Source organism: Ambystoma mexicanum, chromosome 10 (genome assembly GCF_040938575.1).
Source record: "Ambystoma mexicanum isolate Mex_15411 chromosome 10, UKY_AmexF1_1, whole genome shotgun sequence".
Classification (NCBI taxonomy): domain Eukaryota; kingdom Metazoa; phylum Chordata; class Amphibia; order Caudata; family Ambystomatidae; genus Ambystoma; species Ambystoma mexicanum.
Genome location: NC_090932.1, coordinates 1,017,920,041 through 1,017,940,596, shown reverse-complemented (window position 1 = coordinate 1,017,940,596; position 20,556 = coordinate 1,017,920,041). Strand labels below are relative to the sequence as shown.

Sequence of the window (20,556 nt, the reverse complement as noted above, 5' to 3'; positions counted from 1 at the left end):
GCCATTGGTTCCATTGACCCGATATCTGCCGGCCAGATCGTTCTCTGGCTGTGGGGGATGTATACAGTACTTTGACCCAACGTCTAAAATTCACACCAAACCCAAAGCCCTGTAGTGCTGCATCTATCCACTTCAGTACACAGAGTTAAAAGCTTTCACAGCATCCAATGATGCCACCATGTATTGTTCGGTACAGGTATTGGTCTGGTCAATGATATGCTGTAATCGGCGCAAATTCAAAGTGGTATTGCGACCAGGTACAAATCCACTATGGTCAGAGTGTATCAGAGTTGAAATGCACCGATGAAGACGTGCAGCCAACATGGTAGAAAGCAGTTTTACATTGCAATTTAACATAACCAAAGGACCATACAAGTGGCACATTTAGGAGGTTTCCCGGGTTTAAAAATGGGGACCACTATTGTTTCCCGCATAGTACTTTGGAGTATACCAGTGTCAAAGGCTTCTTCAAAGGCTTTTAAAAGATTTGTAAGTTCTATAAAATTCTGCCGGGATGCCATTGCTTTCTGGCATCTTACCTGAAGTGAGAGAAGTTACTGCTTCACCCAGCTCCTGTAATATAAAAGTCTGGCCTAAATGATCCCACTGGCTGATTGTAAGCTTCGGGAGTCGAATTGTTGCTAACACTTCAGCAATTTTTTCGGAGGATATTTGTGTATCGTGACTGTACATTTTGGCGTAATAAGTAGCAAATATCTAATTATTCGCTGTCTGTGCTCACCACAGGGCTCCACATTCATCATATAATAGCGTAGTGGATAATTTAGGGTATTTCCGTCTACATAGCCAGGCTATTAATTTCCCAGATTTATCACCTTCTGTGTGTGTTCGTGCAGGTGTTGTAATGCAACCTTGACAGTAAGTTTTCCCTCAAAATGTAACACACCAGAGTGTAGATTCTCAAATTCATTCACTTTGGCTTCCAGGACCTCCAATTCCCCTCTCAGCTTTTTACGAATGCGCCCTGCTCCAGCCATGATCTCACCTCTAATCTCAACTTTCAAAGTTTCCCAAATGGTTCCCACAGCTACTCACACTACCAATGTTGTCTTCCAGAAAAGAGCCCAGCATAACACTGAGCTGTTCGCTAAAGGCAGGATCCAGTAAAGCCTCTGTTGGCATGTGCCATGCTGGGATGGGAGTTTGGGGTGTCCGAAGTGACTATCAATGGGGTATGGTCAGATATTGTGCGACCCATGTATTCAGCACTGACAAATTCAATTAGCTGGCCAGATCCAGCAAAGACGTAATCACTCCTGGTATATAATTTTTGTGGCTAAGAATGAAAGGAATATTTTCTAACCCAAGGGTGGAATTCCCTCCACATATCTTCTGTAAGGAACGATGAGCCCGTTCGACTGCAAATCCCTGTGATAGTTTCCCAGGGGCCACTCACTGTAAGAACAGATTCTCAAAGTAGGTTGTTTGGTCTCTACCTTCAATACCTTCTGGGATCTCCTAGTACCCTAACGTTGTTTCAGCGAGAGCGGCCCTCTGCATCCTCAGCTCTCTGTTCCAGGATGTTATTTCTGGATTCCAGTGACTTCACCCTGGTGACCAGATCCTCGGTGGCAGTGGGAGTGTCTTTCAACAGTGATTCCGTTGTCACTGGTTCAGCGAGCGATCTAACATCCTGGTGGAGTAATTGAACATACACCTTCACCTCCTCAATTCTGTGTTCTAGGGAGGACCGCAAGGCAGCAATAGACGCAAGCACTTTATCTTCATGTGGATCAGGTTGGGGTGTGTGGGCTCCTTCCTGCACCATTCCTATGTTTGGGTCAGGGATCCAGTCTTCCCCAGGCCAGCAAAGGAATACATAATGGTGCCCTTCTGCTTGTTCTTGGTTGGAGACATTGCCCGTAGTGTAGGCCGATACTCATTGTGTATTTCGATAGTGTTAATGGAAGTACTCAATGTGGGTTGTATCTGCGATGTTTGAATCACATATTAGCTACCTGCTGGTAGAGAAGGGGACCCTGTCTCTAAGTCAGTTATTTCCAAGTGTATCGTAAACACCATCACACTGTGTTTCTCTCTTGACGAGAGAGGTGTACCCTTCACGCCGAGAGCTCACTTGACTCGGGGCAACCATAGCATTCATTGCAAATGTTCCTCTAGATTCCATTTGCAAAGCAGCAACCTGGAGTTCTGTACACGCCTTTACACAACACTACTGCCTATATACACACACTCTAGGTCGGATTCTCAGGTGGGACAAGCGGTGCTAAGACATCTCTTTGCTACTGTTCCTTCACACATCCCACCATCATCTCTGGGTATTGCTTGCTAGTCTATGCACAGCATGTGATTATAAGCCGATCCACAAGCATCAGAAGACATACATTACTAATTGTAATCGTATTTCTGATGATTATATCTGCTTAGTTTCACATGCGCCCACCCTTCCTCCACTGTTGCAGTAGAAGGAGCATAGACTTCATACACCTTCTCTCTTCTGTAGTCTCTCACGCCTACTATAAGGCTCCCTTACGGCAGAAAAAAGAAACGCGTGACTGATTTTGGGTACATTACACGTCACATTAGGGATAGTGTTAAGTCACACCCATGTCGACGTCCCTTTCGATCTTCGAAAAAAAGATGCAATACTCCACGATTACCACTAGATGTCTGACTATGTGTGCAGCATGTGAATCTAAGCAGTTACAATCATCAGAAATATGATTACGGTGAGTAATGTATGTCGTATCCCCTTAGCACTCCACATAAGGTGGTGTGTGCTAATCTCGCGTATAAGTTTTAGGAAAGATACAAACAGTTGTTTAGGATAGTGAAAGAATCTCAAAGGAGAACCCAAAGGGTTCCCAGCAACACATAGGGTGCTGTGTGCTGCAAAAGATTTAAAAAAAGAGATATGGAGGAAAGCAAACTCCATAGAGAAAGGTAGAACACAGAGATCAGAATACCAAAGGTCTGAGCAAATAAGAATGAATGAAGTGAAAAAGGCTCCCCTCATTCAGGATCGAAAGAATAGGGTCCAGAAGTCCAGCAAAAAGTGCTGGAGGTCTCACTAGGACAGGGGATTAAGCATAACACTGATACATCTCCCTAACAATGAGTAAAGGTTTAGGAAGGATACAAAGTATCCCCCTATCTTTAAGAACAGTAGTTTTTAAAGAAAAGAAATAAATATAAAAAGGAGAACCCAAATGGCCCTCAGCACCACTGCACATAGGGTACTGTGTGTTCCAAAAGTGTAACATAGATGCCTTTTAAAAGGTATGAAGGAAAGCAAGACTCCATAACATAAAGTAAAACATCTAGAATGGAGTTCCCATGATTATAACAGGAAAGAATGAAGGAGGGGAAAAGGCTCCCTTCATTCAGGAGAACAAGGAAAGGGTCCAGAAGTCAAGCAAAAAGTGCTGGGGACCTCACTAGGAGTGGGGATTGAGCATAACACTGATAAATCTCCCTAACACAAGCCATTAAACTCATCATTACCACTCTGACCTCCTCGTCTTGCTTACTGTGCTGCTCTCTTGATTGGTCTCCCTGCTTCCCATCTTGCACTAATCTTTAACTCTGCCATTCACACCCTGTTGGGTAAGATCTTCATTTCTACGATGAATCTTCCTGACCCGTGTCAACCCTGAACTTTTTTGCTTGGACTTGGTAATTATTTTACATTGACACTAGGTGAGTGGTAATCTTTTTCCACTCGCCTAGACTTTTACTCCTTTTATGGGTGCCCTTTTTATGTCTCTCCATAGTGTGTGATTGGAAAGTTCCTATAACTTTGAATCTACTGTAATATACAATGGCAGCACACAATATTTTAAATGCAGTGGCTTCCTTTTTAATTCTCATTATTTATTGGGTGTTGAACTGCTGTTCCCAAGAATTGGTATTCACAACCCCTTAACATTGATTTAAGTGATCCAGCACACCCCACCTTATGTGGAGTGCTAGAGGATACAGTGTATCCCCTTTCTTACTTACCTGGTATGTTTTTGGTTACAATTGCAAGTTTACTTGAAAGGCAGGTTGCAGTGCTTTACCTTAGTGACTTTTTAGTCACTAGTTATTCACAGGCTCTTAAATCAGCCTTGGTAATGCACAGAACGGCTAACATTCTGCTAGAATGGTGCGCTTGTTAGGCAAAGTTTGTATGCAGTACCCACTGGGACCACTACACACAACTAGGACTACAGGTGTAAGCAGAACATACCTTTGGTGTAAGTCTGTACCACGCAGTTTTTGGTAGCGAGCTGAGCAGCCAGGCTTATCTCAAGAGGGAATGTGAGCTTGTAAGGGTGTTACACAGAGGTCTATAATTACAAGTATGCATATAGACACTTATACTCAAGATTTCTTGGGTTAACACTTATTAATGTATTACACAGTCAGTTAGAAAACATTCACTAAAAGGAGGCAATCAATATCACACTGAAATATACTACAGTACTTTACGCTTTCAGGTTCTGAGACATTTGAACTACTTTGAAGTTGGAGCAAAATGGCATTCAGATAATTTGAAGTAGGAGCAAAAAGGTAAAAGTGAATAAAACAAATATTAGTTACTCTTAAACAGTGCAAATAGTTTGAGTTCACCAGAGGAGTTGATTCAATGCAATAGGTAGGCCAAAGTCAATGGGCTAGAGTCTTGTGTAAGAAACATGGTTCTGGTAGTTTAAACGGAAAAGTCTTTGCCACGGTTCTCAGAAGTAGTTAATTGAAGAAAGGTTTGTATGTCGGGTCACAAGCTGACTAGGCCTGCAAGTTGCCAAAGTTGTACGCACTTTCGCAGTGAGAGGCAAGTTCTCTCGGTCGGGTTTTCACAGTACCTTGTGTTGAAGAAAAAGATGCAGCTGAAATCTTCTGTTCCTGGCAGTTCCTGCAGATCTCGCTGTTCCTGAGCCTCAGTCGTGGGGACAAGAGGGAGGACGTCGGAGGACAACTGCACCGCATGGGTACTAGTCACAAAGCTGGCAAACTGGCAAAACTTCGGTTCTGGTAGCTGTCTTAAAGCGCTTAAACTGGTGTCCATCTCCCTGGCTGTTTGGTTTCCTGCAGCACTCTGAGGCAAATACAACCAGCTCCGAGAATGGTGTCCAGGTGGCTTATGAGTTGATTGGTCCTACCAACTCAAAGGAAGAAGTTGTCCTTTAAGGGCTTCTCTGTCGAGATGAACTTGGCGATTAGGACTCGGCGATTAGGACCTGCAATGGTCCAGGAGTTGCAGAAGCCGTCTTCTTCCAGCTCGTCTTCAGTTCTTTCATTCCAGTGGTCGACTCTGCCTTCCAAGCCAAGAGACTCGCCTTTTAAACAGTTTTATCCCATTCATTCCAGCTTAGCTGCCACTCACCCAGCAGGGTGGCTATCCTTGCCGGACAGTCAGCCAGCCAATCACGCCAGAGTGCATTTGGGTCTCCTAGGAGACTAAGCACAGGGAGTTTCAGGCACCTCCCTCATTTCCTGCCCACCCCAGATACTCAGGCGCCAGAGGCGGTCTTCAGTCCTGAACCCCACCAAAGGCATAGAAACAAAGGGACCAAACCTAGTTTGGCACGCAGAGACTGTTAGGGAGATTTCTCTCTTTAGGCTGAATTTCCTAACCTAGTGAGTCCCCCAGCAGCTTTGCTGGATTTCTGGAGTTTGTTTTTTTCCTCCTGCCAAGAGTGAGACTCGTTTCCTCACACTCTTGGACATGATTAATGGTATTCCTTTGACTGGTCCTTTACTCCATAGGGTCTCATGTGTTTTTCCTATGTGTGTTACACAGCAACCTCCGTGCAGTATCACAGGGGTGTCATAGTGACACCCCACCATAGACTCCATACCCTGGGACTGACTACTGTCTCCCAGGGCTTGTAAAGTCACCATTGGCTTTACTAGTCCCAAATTATTAACAGAAACCAGTACAAACCATCATATTGTGGACGTACTGGTCGGGGCAATTCGATTGCCCCGGGGTCTGTTAGTCGAGGGGGCACGTCTCCGTCCCCCCTGATCGAGTTTTGGCTGGTGGCAGTGGAAACTACTTTTTATATTCGACTGCGAATATTTTCCTATGGGATTTTCCCATTGTTCGAGGCTACCAACTTTAATTATTTAATTCTCATAGCCTCGAACATACCGGTTTATTTAATTATTATGAATTCTCCGGTTGGTATTTTTTGCCAAGACTCGATTCTAAAATAGCGTTTGTTTTCTCTTCTGTGACTCCAACCCAAGTCGAGCCCTTTGTTCCACTTTTTGGCAGGCTTCTCCACAGAAGCCTCCAAAAGTGGTGCCACTCTGTCTGGGTACCACAGGGGGTGTGGGAGGGGGTTTAGGCACCCTGGACCGAGTTACCTTGGTAACTCAGGTCGCACTCTTGTGTGATTGGCCCGGCCGGCTCACCACTTAGCATGTTTGAGTGACAGCTAGGCTGAGTGAATGGGGGTTTTCTGCATAAAAGCAGGGCTTTGGGGACTGGAACTTCAGAAGTCGCCACAGGACCTGAGAATCCGACGAGGGAGAAGCTGAGCCGACCTACCACGACGACACCACCGGTGGAGCCCTGCAGAACCGACTCACCACTTCCCGACGACAGAGAAGATCTCCCGGCTGGAGAGGCTTCTTCCCCTGACTGGTGGGCACAACCAGTTTTTATTTCTTCGCACCCCAGCCCGGTTTGTGGTCGACTGCCCGTGCCAAGCACCCCGGCAGCCGGATAGCCCCTCACTACTGAACCGCGAATCACCGGACCGCTCCTTGTACCTGAGAAACTCCGCGGCTGGTTTCTTCCCTGGCAGTGCAACAGACTCCTGTCTTCCTCCACGACGAGATCCTCTCTTCCCCCGGACGAAGCACCGACTTGCACCCGCTGCCAGGAACAACTGCCCCCGCTGGAGGGTTCTCACCACTTTAAGGTACCGTGTCCGCCAGGCCTCCCTTTCTAAAGATTGCTACAAGGTAATAATAACTCCTTAACCTTCTGGACTGGGCTGGTTGCCTTGACCCTCTAACTGGTCCCTTTCTGTGGTCCAACTCCTTTTTGAACCTTTACAAGACCTTTGTGCACTGCAACCGTGTGACCTTGGACACATTTCGTTTGGATCCTCTGAAAGTGGATCCGGCCTCTTGAACTCTAACTTCACGGTTTTACTTTGCCTTCCTCCCTTGTTGTGTTCTTGAAAAAGCGTTGTGATCTGTTTCAATTTGTTCTCTGCTTTTCTCTCCCTTTTTAAAACAAACTATTAGAGTGCCATCTACGTTAAGCTCTCACTGCTGTCTGAAAATAAGTGGGGCTTTACTTAAGACTTGTCTAATATTCTTTTAAGGGAGTGTATATCTTTTAGTGACCGTGTTTTTGAATTGCTTATTATTAGTGCCTGTGTGTTTTTCTAGATGTGGTTTTAAATAAATAATTTTCTGAGGCTTGTGGAATCTGCTTAGATCACATGCTGTACATAGGCCGACATCTAGTGGAAGCTGCGGAGAATTAGTTTGTTTTTCGAAAGTCGAAAATGGGCGTCGACACAGGGCGTGCCAGTAATACTATCCCTAGTGTGACGTCCACTGTACCCAAGATCCCTCGCGCGTCTAGGATCCTCAGATTGTTTTTTTCCGCCATACTGGTCGGAAGCATTTTGCGCAGTCCCCTGGCCTTAGCCATACTTTTGCTAAAATATCGATTAATTTACATCCTTTCCCCATCCCAACGTCGAACTTCGACACTCGACGCCGGCTTGGAGAAGAATTCGACCGTCGGCTGCTGCATGACGGATTTGGGCCTTGGAAGGCCTCGGCCCGGGCCTTGGAAGGCCTCTGGCCTCGGCCCTGCAAGTAGGGAGAGTGGGGGGTTGGACATACTCTACACTCTTGGTATATAGGTACACCTTATACATTTCCTACACTTACCAGCCCGCTGCCTTAAGGTGCGTATGGAGGGTACACCTTTTCAATTCTGCCCCAAGTGTATCGCAAATACCCTTGGGTCGACAGGGACACCACGTGCAATCTCTGCTTGCCGAGGGACCACCCCGAGGCGAACTGCAGAGCGTGTAGTAGGTTTAAACCTAAGACACTTAAGGACCGTTCAACGAAGCGTTGGGCCCACCACGCCAGGCAGGCGGCCATGGCAGCGGAGGGCGCCTTCAGCGATGGCAGCGAGGCCGTGCTTTCGGACGGCGAGGGCATTACGGCGTCGAAAGACAGCCGAGCGCAGGTCCCCGACCTCGGAAGGTCGTCCGACAGGGCGGCTATGGGGAAGACCCCCGGCGACACAAGCGCTTCACACACCACTCACACAAAACACACGAAGTCCAACCGAGACTAGACGACGTCGAGTTCTCGGAAACAGGCACATAGAGAACGGTCCAAATCGGTGTCCTCTGGGCGTTCTCGATCGAGATCGCCGCATGACTCCAGGCAATCATCCACTCTTGCCAAGAGTGCCTCGCTCCCTAAGCTAACAGAAGTTCGATAGTCGGAGGACGAAGACGACTTCCACCCCCAGGCCGCTCTCCAGGAGTCGGAGCCCGCAGACAAGATCAGCGCGGCCCCACGTTCGAAGGACAGGGACTCTACCCCCGATCCTCGACGCCAGGCGTCGAAAACCTCCGGAACCACAAAGGGACAGGGAAAACACTTTTCCACTCACGGGGAGGGGGAAAAACAGCAGAAGAAGCAGCCACTGCACTCTTCCACACCTGTGAAACGCTCCACTCCTCCTAAACAGACAGACAAGCCCAAGTCTGCTACTATTTCTAAAACCAGCAAATCTACTCAGGATAAGTCTCCTGGACTTTCTGAGAGAGTCATTCCCAGTTCCAAAGAATGGTCGAGTGATGACATAGATAGGGTCATGTCAAGGATGTCGTCTTTGGCAGACTTTTATGATAAAAATCCAGACCATTTCCTTTCATATAATCCACAAGGGGCTACACCCTCAGGCTCTAATGATCCTATACCCCCCCGAGTAAGAAGCCCCGGTTTGAGACACCTATGAGGTCTGCGGACCCCTTCGATGTACAACCATACTCGCGGCCATACTCACAGTATCAAGGAGAGACTTCCTTTGGTGAGGACCAAGAATTTGGCATGGTAGAAGAGCAAACCGGGACGGGCTACTATGGGGATGATGAGGACCAGGAAGAGGAAGACCCTGAAACCTACAGAGTAGATTCCCCGGTAGAGAAGGAAGCCCCGGTGACCGACTCCCCTGTCGATAACCAACCCCTCCTGAACGAGGTTCTCGCACGAGCAGCAGAACATTTCCATATTGACACCCACGGTGTCCAGGAAGAGATGGACTTCGCCGAGGAGTTAGTGGGAGAAAGGAGGCCTGTTGCCCAGACCATCCCTATCCTTAAGTCTATTCAGTGAAGAATAGACCCGTCCCTGGTGAACCCGAACCTCACCAGAGCAGTCAATCCCAGAGTTGAAAAACTTTTCAGGGCAGCCCAGTCTGCCCCTCTCTATATAAGAGGACATCTGAAGCCAGACTCCCTGGTTGTCACTAACACTCGTAAGGGGGCTGGAACACCCTTGTCATCGTCCGAAGCTCCTCCAGACAAGGAGAGCAAAAAACTATATGGTTTCGGCAGGAAAGTAGCCTCAACGTCCGCCTATCAGGCAAGGATTGCAAACTCCACCACCCTGTTGGCCAGCTACAACTGCCATCAGTGGGAAGAAGTCGCGGCACTCATAGCCTCTGCACCAGAACCCTTAAAGGGCCAGTTAGCACGAATTTCCGCAGAGGGTAGAGCCGTGTCTGGTTGCATTTTAAAAGCAACTTTTGACGCCGCGGACAACGCAGGCAGATTGATAGCAGAAGGTACTGTTATCAAGAGATATGCGTGGTTACGGCAGTCTGGTTTTAAGGCAGAAACCCAGGCATCATTGTTGGACAAACCGGTGGAAGCCGATCTGTTTGGTAAGGCGGTCGAGGACGCGCTGAAGAATGCCAAGGACGAATATGAGACACTCAAGTCCCTTGGTCAGTTAACCAATAAACCCGCTAACCAGAGAGGGAATGGAAATTTTCGTCGCCCACGCTGACAAAATTCCCAGAGAGGATCAAACTATTCCCAGGGGCAGGGTACACAGTGGAACAGCCAACAGTCTACCCAGGGTTACGGCAGGGGGTAATAGGAGAGGACGTGGTAAAGGCAAAGGCAGCCCCAGTAGAGGAGGCGGCACGCCTCCACCAAAGCAGTGACGCTCAGTTCAGGGTCCCTTCTCACGCAACCCCAGTAGGGGGACGCATTTCCAACTTCACCCAGGCTTGGGAAGGGATCACATCAGACAGATGGGTGCTGTCAACAGTATCCGCAGGGTACTGTATAGAACTACTGCAGCGTCCCCGAAACCATCCTCCACGACAAAGAGTACACTCTTTAGAACATCAGAAGATTCTCCTCGAGGAGATCGCCAATCTGCTAGCAAAGGGCGTGATAGAACTTGTCCCGGGACACCAGGTAAACAAGGGTATTTATTCAACTTACTTCCTTGTGCCAAAAAAAGATTTGACAATGCGCCCAGTATTGGACTTACGGCCTGCCAACAAGTATGTCAACCCCCAAAAGTTTCAAATGACTACGCTACAAGAGGTAATCCCCCTCCTAAAAAAGGGGGATTACATGGCAACCTTGGATATGAAAGATGCCTATTTTCATATTTCCATGTTCCCAGCGCACAGAAGGTACTTGCGCTTCAAGGTGGACAGTCGGCACTACCAGTTCAAGGTACTGCCCATCGGGATAGCTTCGGCACCAAGGGTATTCACCAAGGTACTGGCGGTGGCGGCTGCACACCTACGCAAGGAGGCAATCCCGGTGTACCCTTATCTGGACGACTGGCTCATAACGGGGGAAACCCCAGTAATTTGCAGAACAAACATTCAAAGGACTATCAACCTCCTCCACGAATTAGGCTTCTCAATCAACGAGAAAAAGTTAAGCCTGGTGCCAAGCACCTCCAAACAGTTCCTAGGAGCAATCCTAGATACTCAAGAGGGGTTGACATTTCCTTCAGAGGAAAGAATTCGGAATATACTACTGCAAATTCCGCAATATCAGTCCGGTCACCAAATAACGGTACGCAAAGCAATGCGTTTGCTGGGCATGATGGCGTCATGTATTTGCCTGGTCCCCTACGCGCGTCTGCGCATGCGTCCCATGCAGGAATGGTTGGCGAAACAGTGGTCTCAGGCAAGTGGTCAGTGGGACGATCTAGTGGTCTTTTCGCCAACACTATTACAAAGCCTTCACTGGTGGACAAGAGAGAATCTTGCACAGGGGAAACCCTTTTACGATCCAGAAGTACAGGCAGTAGTCACTACCGATGCATGTCTGACGGGGTGGGGAGCTCACCATCTCCACCACACAGCTCAGGGTCTCTGGTCTCCCTCAGTGGCCAAGAACCACATCAACCTGATAGAGCTTCTGGCAGTATTCAGAGCGCTTCAAGCGTTCGAGCCCTACCTACTAAACCTGTTAGTGCAAATCCGGACGGACAGCACGACAGCCATGTTCTACCTGAACAAGCAAGGAGGGACTCGTTCGCCAAATCTGTCCAAGCTTGCCCAGAAAATCTGGATATGGGCACTCAGACGGAACATCTTCCTGTCATCACAGCATGTTCCAGGGGAGCTCAATTCCCTAGCGGATGCTCTGAGCAGAGACTCCCTCCCAGAGGAACACGAATGGGTTCTACACAGAGAGGTCGTAGAAGATATCTTCTCTCAGTGGGGTTTCCCCACTATAGACTTATTCGCCACAAGCGAAAACAGACAATGCCCAGGATTTGCATCCAGGTTCCCCCAACCAGACTCCCAGGGGAACGCCCTGTGGATGAACTGGTCAGGGATGTTTGCGTACGCTTTTCCATCAACTCCTCATCAGGAAGGTGGTCAACAAGATGAACAGTCGATGACGCTCGTCCTAGTTGCTCCCATGTGGGCAAGACAACCGTGGTTCCCACACCTACGCAGGATGGCGGTGTGCAAGCCCATCAAACGTCCGGCCTGGTACAACCTACTGTCCCAGCACCAAGGTCAAACAGTGCATCAGCAACCCAACTCAATGAACCTGGCAGCATGGCGCCTGAGGTCATACAGTTTGGACATCTCAATTTACCACAGAGGTGTATGGACATCCTAAAGTAATCTAGGAAACCAAACACAAGGCACTGCTACTTTGACAAGTGGAAGAGATTCGTTATCTGGTGCCCGAGTAGACAAATCAACCCAGTTGATTGCACTCCTTCCACTATTGTTACATACATGCTCCACCTGCTAGATGCAGGATTGGTTTTTAACTCACTGAAAGTACACCTGGCAGCCCTGTCGGAATACACCACTTCCCATAACAAGGTCTCGTGGTGGAAAGTACCAGTAGTTAAAGCCTTCATGGAAGGAGTAAAGAGACTTCACCCTCCTATTTCGAACCCACCACCAGGGTGCGACCTTAATGTGGTGCTATCTAAGCTCATGGGGCCCCCTTTCGAGCCCATGCATAAAAGCAGTCTCAAACACCTGACTTATAAAACAGCCTTCTTAGTAGCTATTACCTCCATAAGAAGGGTCAGTGAAATTCAGGCTCTGTCAGTGCAGGATCCCTTCTTTACTATCCATAAAGACAAACTGGTTTTACGCACACACCCTAGGTTCTCACCTAAGTTTATATCTAATTTCCACGTAAACCAGTCCATCGAGCTTCCGGCTTTCTTCCAGGACCCTCAAAGCTCGGCTGAGGTGAAACTACACACCCTAGATGTGCGTAGGGCGGTCCTCTACTATGTAAATAAAACCAGACCGCTAAGGAAAACAGATCAACTGTTTGTCTCCGTAGCTACAGGCAGAGAGGGGGATCGCGTCTCTAAAGGTGCCATCTCGAAGTGGATTATTAACTGTATCCAGCTGTGTTACTCACTCTCTGAAAGAACTCTGCCTTTCACGCCAAGAGCCCACTCTACTAGAGGCATTGGGGCCACTCTGGCTTTCATTGCAAATGTACCCCTTGGCACCATTTGCAAAGCAGCTACTTGGAGCTCTATTCAAACTTTTACTCAGCATTACTGCATTGCCACCCATTCCAAGGCAGATACACAAGTTGGACAAGCGGTTCTAAGACACTTATTTGCTCATGACCCTTCACATCCCACCTCCTTCTTCAGGTACTGCTCGCTAATCTATGCACAGCATGTGATCTAAGCAGTTTCCACAAGCCTCAGAAGGGATACATTACTCACCGTAATCGTATTTCTGATGCTTGTATCTGCTTAGATTCACATGCGACCCACCCTTCCTCCCCTCTGAGAGAAGGCGCATGGTTGCTTGTAGTCTTACCTTTCTATCTATCTGCTTGGATTATCTGTACTCGCGCTACTCCTCATGCTACCTCATGTCAGAAAAAATACAATCTGAGGATCCTAGACGCGTGAGGGATCTTGGGTACAGTGGACGTCACACTAGGGATAGTATTACTGGCACGCCCTGTGTCGACGCCCATTTTCGAGTTTCGAAAAACAAACTGTAATACTCCATGTGAATCTAAGCAGATACAAGCATCAGAAATATGATTACGGTGAGTAATGTATCCCATATCTCTTTTACACCAAGCCCTGGTCAGTGTTTACTTGTTCTATTGTGTGCTCTTGACCTATTGTGAATACTCTGTATACTGCCTAACTCTTCTTGAGGGAAGTCTGACTGCTCAGCCACAGCTACCAAGTGAATCTGTGTGGTACAGACTGCTACCAAGTGGGTTTACTGCCAAACACCTGTAGTCCTAAATCTTTTGCAGTGGTCCCAGAGGGAACTGCACAGGTTTCTGCCTAACAGAGACAAACTCTTGAAGGACCTTTCCAAAAAGAAATGGCGAAAAAAGACCAGGACCTGTTTAAACAAAGGGGGCTCAGACGCCATCTTGAAAAACATGGCTCCCGCGATTTTTAGCTACCGTTGTTCGCGGTCGGGAAAAATCATGGCAGTTAATTGTAAAACCACTGCCACCAGCCATTTTGATAGGAAAGGGTAGCATTTGACTGCTACATGAGTTTCTAGACATAGGGGATACTAGGTAACCCCTCCAACACACTATTGGAAGATAGTGTGTGCTGGGTCTAGGAATTTAAAAACACTAGTAAAGCCAATTTATCTTTACATTCTCTGGGAAACAGTAGTTTATCCCAGAGAAGGTGTTTAAACCTTGCAACAGCCAGAAAAGGCTTCCCTGTGTCACTGCACTGAGGGTGCTGTGTGACACACATGAAAAGATGATGCCTATGGAGTTGTCTAAAAATCCATAATCAAAGAACACAAGAGTAAAACACACATCAAAATACATGAGAGAGTGGAAGGAAAAAAAGCTCACACTCTTTCCAGGTAAAAAATAAGTCCTCAAAATCCAGCAAAGTTGCTATGGGTCTCTAAGGTGAAGGGAATAAGAACATTTATGAGAATTCTCCCTAACGGGGCTCCTTTTTTCACCATTTCTCGTTTGCTTGTTGTTTCTGAGGCCTTTTTTCTAGGTGCGAACGACCTTAGTGGAAGTTTGGTCTTCTGCGGGAATCCTTTGTATTGCATGTCCAGGCTCCAGAGTGTTTGAGAAGGGAGCGAGCGAGGGAGGAGTCCAAAACTCCACAGCCCTTGGCCTTTCACCTTGCCTGAACTGAACCACGTCTCAGTGGGGGGGCTGGTTGTCCTGATTGGACAGCCAGACTGCCCCTTTCTGTAAACTACAGGGAGAGATTGCAGAGGTTCTGCTGTAGTTCCTGATGAATACTGTGAGCCTGAAAACTGCTGACAAGTCAACCACTGGAGCTGAATCCAAAGAGGAGGATGAAGGCCCACAGACACAACCTGCACCCTCAGGTGACTTCAATAGCTAGGGTGCTGGGGACATTAATATCTTACTGTTGCATTTAGAATACTGTTAGAAGTTGGTAAAAGAAAAAGGTTATTAGAACAATAGACCACAAATATTGTTAAGCAGGTAAATACTTTTGGATCCCCTAAGCAGAGTCATTCAGTATAATAGGCTAAGCCAAAGTCAATGGGCAACAGTCTTACATAGGATGAAGCACTTCTGGTAGGTAAGTAGAAAAATTGTTTTCGAAATCTTTGAAGAAAAGAAGAATCAAATGTAGGGCCACAAGCCGTTAGACTTGTGAGGGGTAGAAGATGCAAGCAACTCTACAGCAAGACAAGTTCAATCAGACTTTTTACAGTACCTTTGTATTGAAGTAAAAGTGCAGCAGGTGACTTCTGTTCCTGAGCAGCTTTGCAGATCTCACTGTTCCTGATCCTCAGTGGGGACAAGAGGGAGGACCTCTGGGGACTCCTGCACTGCAATGGGACGGTCACCGCTCGCAATCGTCAAATCAGTGGCTGTTCAGTGTTTCATCTCCTCGCGTCTAACGCAAATAGCAACACTGCGGTTCCTGGCTGTCGAGATGGGCTTTCCTTGCTTCTGGGTTCCCGCACTCTGTTGAGGGGGCTCATGCTCGATCAGTCCTGCTTCCTGGGAGTCCGGAGGATCTTCCTGGAGCTCTAGGCCAGCTTAAAAGCAACACATACAATTTGGAGTTGATTGGTCCCACCAACTCAAGGGAAGAAGTTGTCCGTGCAGGAGCTTCTCTGCTTCTCTGTCGATACCAATTTGGAGTTTCAGCACAGCAGCAGGGCTTCACCGGGCAAACCAACAGTCCAGGAGTTGCAGTAGGCGTCCTCTTAAAGTTCTTCTTCGGTTCCTTCATCCAATGGTCAACTATGCCTTCCAACCCAAAAGCCTGGCCTTTTATTCAGTCCTCCCCCATTCATTCCAGCCTAGCTGTCAGTCACCCAACAGGGTGGCTGTCCTTGCCGGACAGTCAGCCGGCCAATCACTACAGAGTGCATTTGGGTCCCCTAGGAGACTAATCACAGGGAGTTTCGGGCACCTCCCTCACTTCCTGCCCACCCCAGACACCCTGGAGCCAGAGGCAGGCTTCACCAAAGGCAAACCAAACAATACGACCAAACCTGGTGTGGCGCAGGGAGTAAATCTCAAGAAGGACCTTTCCACAAAGAAATGGCAAAAAAAGAAGACCGGGCCATTTTGACAAAAATGGAACCCTTTGGTGCTTTACTGCAGCTGTGAACGCAGCGCGTGTTAAATGCACACCATAGTAGTCAAAAACGAAACCACTGCCACCAGCCATTTAGTGAGAAAAGGGTAACATAAAAATGTTGCATGAGAAGCTAGACAAAAGGTAACCCTTCCAGCACCCTATTGTAAGATAGTGTCTGCATGTCTAGAAATTACATATGTAAGGAAAGTCAATTTCACTTCACTTTACTGCTCTAGGAAACTGTATTTTATCCCAGAGAAGGTTTTTAAACCAGCTCAGAAATCACACTAAAATACACGAGGGTGGGGGAAAAAAGGGTCTCACTCTCTCCAGGTAAAAAAATAAAGTCCTCAACATCCAGCAAAGTTGCTGGGGGGTCTCTAAGGTGGAGGGAATTAGCACATATCTGAGCATTCTCCCTAACAGTAACAGTGCTTCCCTGAATTTAGTGCTATTCTAAAATAGTTTAACAAAGGTTCTTACTTACCTTAGAAAGTAGATTATACACTTGTTAAAAGTATACTGGGTATAACTAGCTATTCAAGTTTATTTGTATACATATAGCAAAACAAATACTTTGTATAACACAATTAATACAATTTACATCGCCAGTGTTAAAACCAGGTTAAAACCAATCACGTCTCCCATCTAAATATATTATATACAGTACAATGCATCCCATAATAAAATCAATCGAAACAACGTAAAATTAGTACAATCCTTTTATAACTAGCTATTAGCAGATAGCTATGTACCAATGGGTCAATTACTTTGAAATACATGGTGTAATTCTTAAAGCTTAATGGGGTTTTGCTTTCCCTGATTGGCTTAATACATTCTAAAATCGTTGAGTGTTCATACTTAAAATTGAGTTGCTTGAGGCCCCTCCAGAAAATATATGAGCGGTTTGTTGCAAGGAGTATATTTGTAACAGGGTTGGTTTATTATGTTCTTTCATACCAGAGTGGGACTGCATGACTGAGCGGGTCAACTATCCTTGAAATACTGATTCTATTTGAAAAATATTTCTAACCTGGTCTTATTCCTCAAGAATAGTGTAGTAATATCCTGAATGTATAACCTAAGGTTTGACTCGCGTTGGATCAGGGTTGAAAGCCTGAGATCCAAATGTTCGAGGGAGAAAAGACTGAAGGTTATTTTTCCGAAATAACCTTTGGTCTTTTCTCCCCTGAACATTTCCAATTTGGCCCACACCCCTACTTAACTTGCGGCAGCTGACTCGCAGTGTCCCTGCAACGGCTGTTCCCTTTCACGTCCGTGATCGGGAAACGGCACCACAGGGTCATTTCCTTTTTATTTATTTTTTAGCAATGCTTTGGGGGTCACCCTCGCAATCCCTGGTTACAGTATAGTGAGCAAGGGTGCGGGGGGACACCACTGCATGCCCCAGCACAGAATGCGTGATCTGGTCGAAGTTTTCGGGCATTCAGAATTTTCGAACGGCCGAAATACGGCCAAATCACGCATTCGATCATTTAATATCGGTCATTTTGGACATTTCCCTCACCTTGGCTTCCTTCTTGCGCCTCTAAGTACGGTTATACCTTGGCTTGCATACCATAGGTAGTGAGTTGGTTTTTATGATTGTGTTTATATGATGACATAATACTTACCCAAGAATTATCTTGGTCTACTTGTATTTAAATAAACCCTTTCTTTTTACTACACATAGTGTTTGTGTTTCTTTGGACCATGTGTATGCTAACATTTCTTTCTACCAAGCTACAGTCCTCTCTCCCTCCTAAAATATTCCTGGCTGCTCTGTTCATGCTACCACATTCTCAGGTGGTATAGCCTTTTTCTTAGAGTGGAGCTTATGTACTGCCTCAAATGTATGGTTTTATGAAGCCCTTAGTTGGACTTTAGAAAAACTGTCCTAACGCACCCTCTTCTTGCTCTCTTGTCGCACATCTATTTCATGCTCCATTCCATTTCTTGGCGTTCCTTTCATTCGCGCCTACTCTTTGATGACTTGTGCATAATTTTAAATCCACACATGGTCTTGCTTGCCTCTTGCCTTTCTTCCCTTGTCTCTTTTTATGTTCCTGCTCAGTCACTTCACTCGCAATCTTCCGGTTTTCGAACTTTCTCTGCGCTCACCAAAACATTGCAACACTTTACCTCTCACTATCCGCTCTTCTTCCTTGGCATCCTTCCACTCTTCTCTACAAACTCACCTTCCAACCTCTTAATATTCTTCCAGTTGCAATAATTTGTATTCCCTATAATTGTCCCATCTCTTTTTGTTCTGCGCTTAAGCGAAAGTGCTATACAAATTAATACATCAAAATATCATAATAGGTTGGCCTCCCAAAGCTCACCCCAGGGTTGATTTTTGGAAATCCATTTCAACACTTGGGGTGTAAAAAAAAAAAAAAAAAAAAAAAAAAAAAAGGGTCTGGAATTTTGACACTTCCCCTGAAAACCATTACTGTTATAAAACAATTCTCTTTGTTTCATTGAGCCAGCACAAGTCTTTACAAAGTTCCTATTGGTCAGCCACCAGAGATCTCAGGTCTATCCTCAATGGACGACATGCTGATATGGGCAGCAGTCACTGCCATTGACCCAATGCAGACTTCAGAGTTCTCCAAGCAGCTAAAGTCTTCTCTGCACCTGTTGGGATGTTTTATAACTTTGCATTGTCCCGTGGTGTTATTTGATTAGTTCTTTCTTCCTCTAGGTGGGGGAGAATGGAGCTGGAAAATCCACCATGTTGAAGCTTCTCATGGGAGACCTGAGCCCGACTGATGGTATTCGACGTGCCCACAGGTAAAGGACTTGGCACTGAGATCCTTGCGCACAGTTTGGGCTTTCATTGTAATATTAGTGTGTAAAATAATAATCTTAATGCTCATAACTGAGTAACGATACATCTATACATTAAATATCATTACATTGAACCTAACTTCTCTTTAAGGCAGTAGTTGGGTAAGATTTGCATTTCAGTGATACATCTTCCGGACCTGTGTCAACCCCAGGACTTTTTTGCAGGACTTTGTGATTATTTTTCTCTTATTCCTAGGCGAGTGGGAATCTTTTTCCCCTCTCACCTAGTCTTTTACTCTTTTTATATTTGACCTTTTTATGTATCTCCATAGTGTGTGATTGGAGTTAGTTTCCTATACCTTTGCAATGACTGGTACTTTGGTAGCACACAGCATTTTAAATTCCTTTACATTTCTCTTTAATGTACTTGGTGAACTACTGTTCCCAAGGGATAAAGTGAGTTCTGATGTTTGTTAATCTGCTTAGAATCACATGCTGTGCATAGTCTGACATCCAGTGGTCACCGCGGAGTATTGCATTTTGTTTTTCGTAGTCGAAAAGTGGACGTCGACAAGGCGTGTCTGTAACACTATCTCTATAGTGACCTGCAGTGTACCCACAACCCCTCACGCGTCGAGGTCCCTCAGATTGTTTTTTTCTGCCCAGTTATTGGTCGCCTTTATGCGGAGCTCCTCCAGAGACATTGCGAAATCATTTCCTCGACCCTTGGTCGTTTATTATTATTAACTATAACACATAGATCCCTCCATCGACGTAGCTGCCAAGCTGTTCTCCGCCGAGCAAGATCTTCGACGGTGGGACGAGCGGAGCAGATCCTTCGGCGCTGCCGAACACGTGGCAGGGCCTGGCCGGCCTAACACAGTAGGGATAGTGGGGTTGTTGGTCATTTCTTTGTTAACACTCTGAGAATGCCTTTCTCTTTTCCCTCCCTCTCTTTCGAGGTCGTAATCACATTTCATGCCCTCAGCTATGGAGAGGACGCCCTTTAGGTTTTGCCCGCGTTGCAAGGGCAAGTTTACCTGGAAGGACAAGCACAAACGGTGTAACCGTTGCTTGCCCCTCGATCACAAAGAGGACGGCTGTGCGGCCTGTAAATTACTTAAACCCAAAACTTTAAAGGACCGCAGGGTCAAAAGGTGGGCAGCCTATGCGATGTCTAGGTCTGACTCCTCGCCAGCTGCCGCCGCCGCTGAATATGGAGAGGACAGTGATTACACGGCCTCCGCAACGGAGGTTGTAGACCTCTCGAAGCAGCGCCCCTGCTCCTCGTCATCCGGCCCCGGCCCGACAAGCCCAGCTCACGCCCCGCTAATGGGGATAAACACAGCGGCGACAAGGACGAACACAGGAAAACACATAAGCACATACCCCACGGCACGCATTCGTCGAAGACGAAGGCAGCCATAGCGCCAACGGAGGCGTCGGGCCCACCGGCGTCTTCCGCCGACCGTAAGGGTCGCAAGCCCTCCCCTCCCCGCCACCGCTTCCGCGAACGGCGACTGGGCTTTCTGTAAATAAGGGCGCTAACCCCAAATCCTCAGGCGGCACGCCTCGCAAGAGTGCGTACGTTGCCAGTAAAGACTCGGCACCGCCTAGCGCGACGGCGAGCGATCCCTCGACGGAGAAGCTGATCGCCGATAGCCTCGTGCGTATAGCTTC

The 20,556-nt window shown here is 46.9% G+C and overlaps 1 protein-coding gene across 1 annotated transcript in view; it reads left to right on the top strand.

Annotated features, from left to right (window-relative positions):
- ABCF3 (ATP binding cassette subfamily F member 3) overlaps nt 1–20,556 on the top strand; it is a 981,204-nt gene that overhangs the window by 658,662 nt on the left and 301,986 nt on the right. The window contains exon 17 of the mRNA XM_069618825.1: nt 18,791–18,879. Coding sequence (XP_069474926.1) covers nt 18,791–18,879 — 89 coding nt within the window. The remainder of the gene's footprint in view (nt 1–18,790; nt 18,880–20,556) is intronic.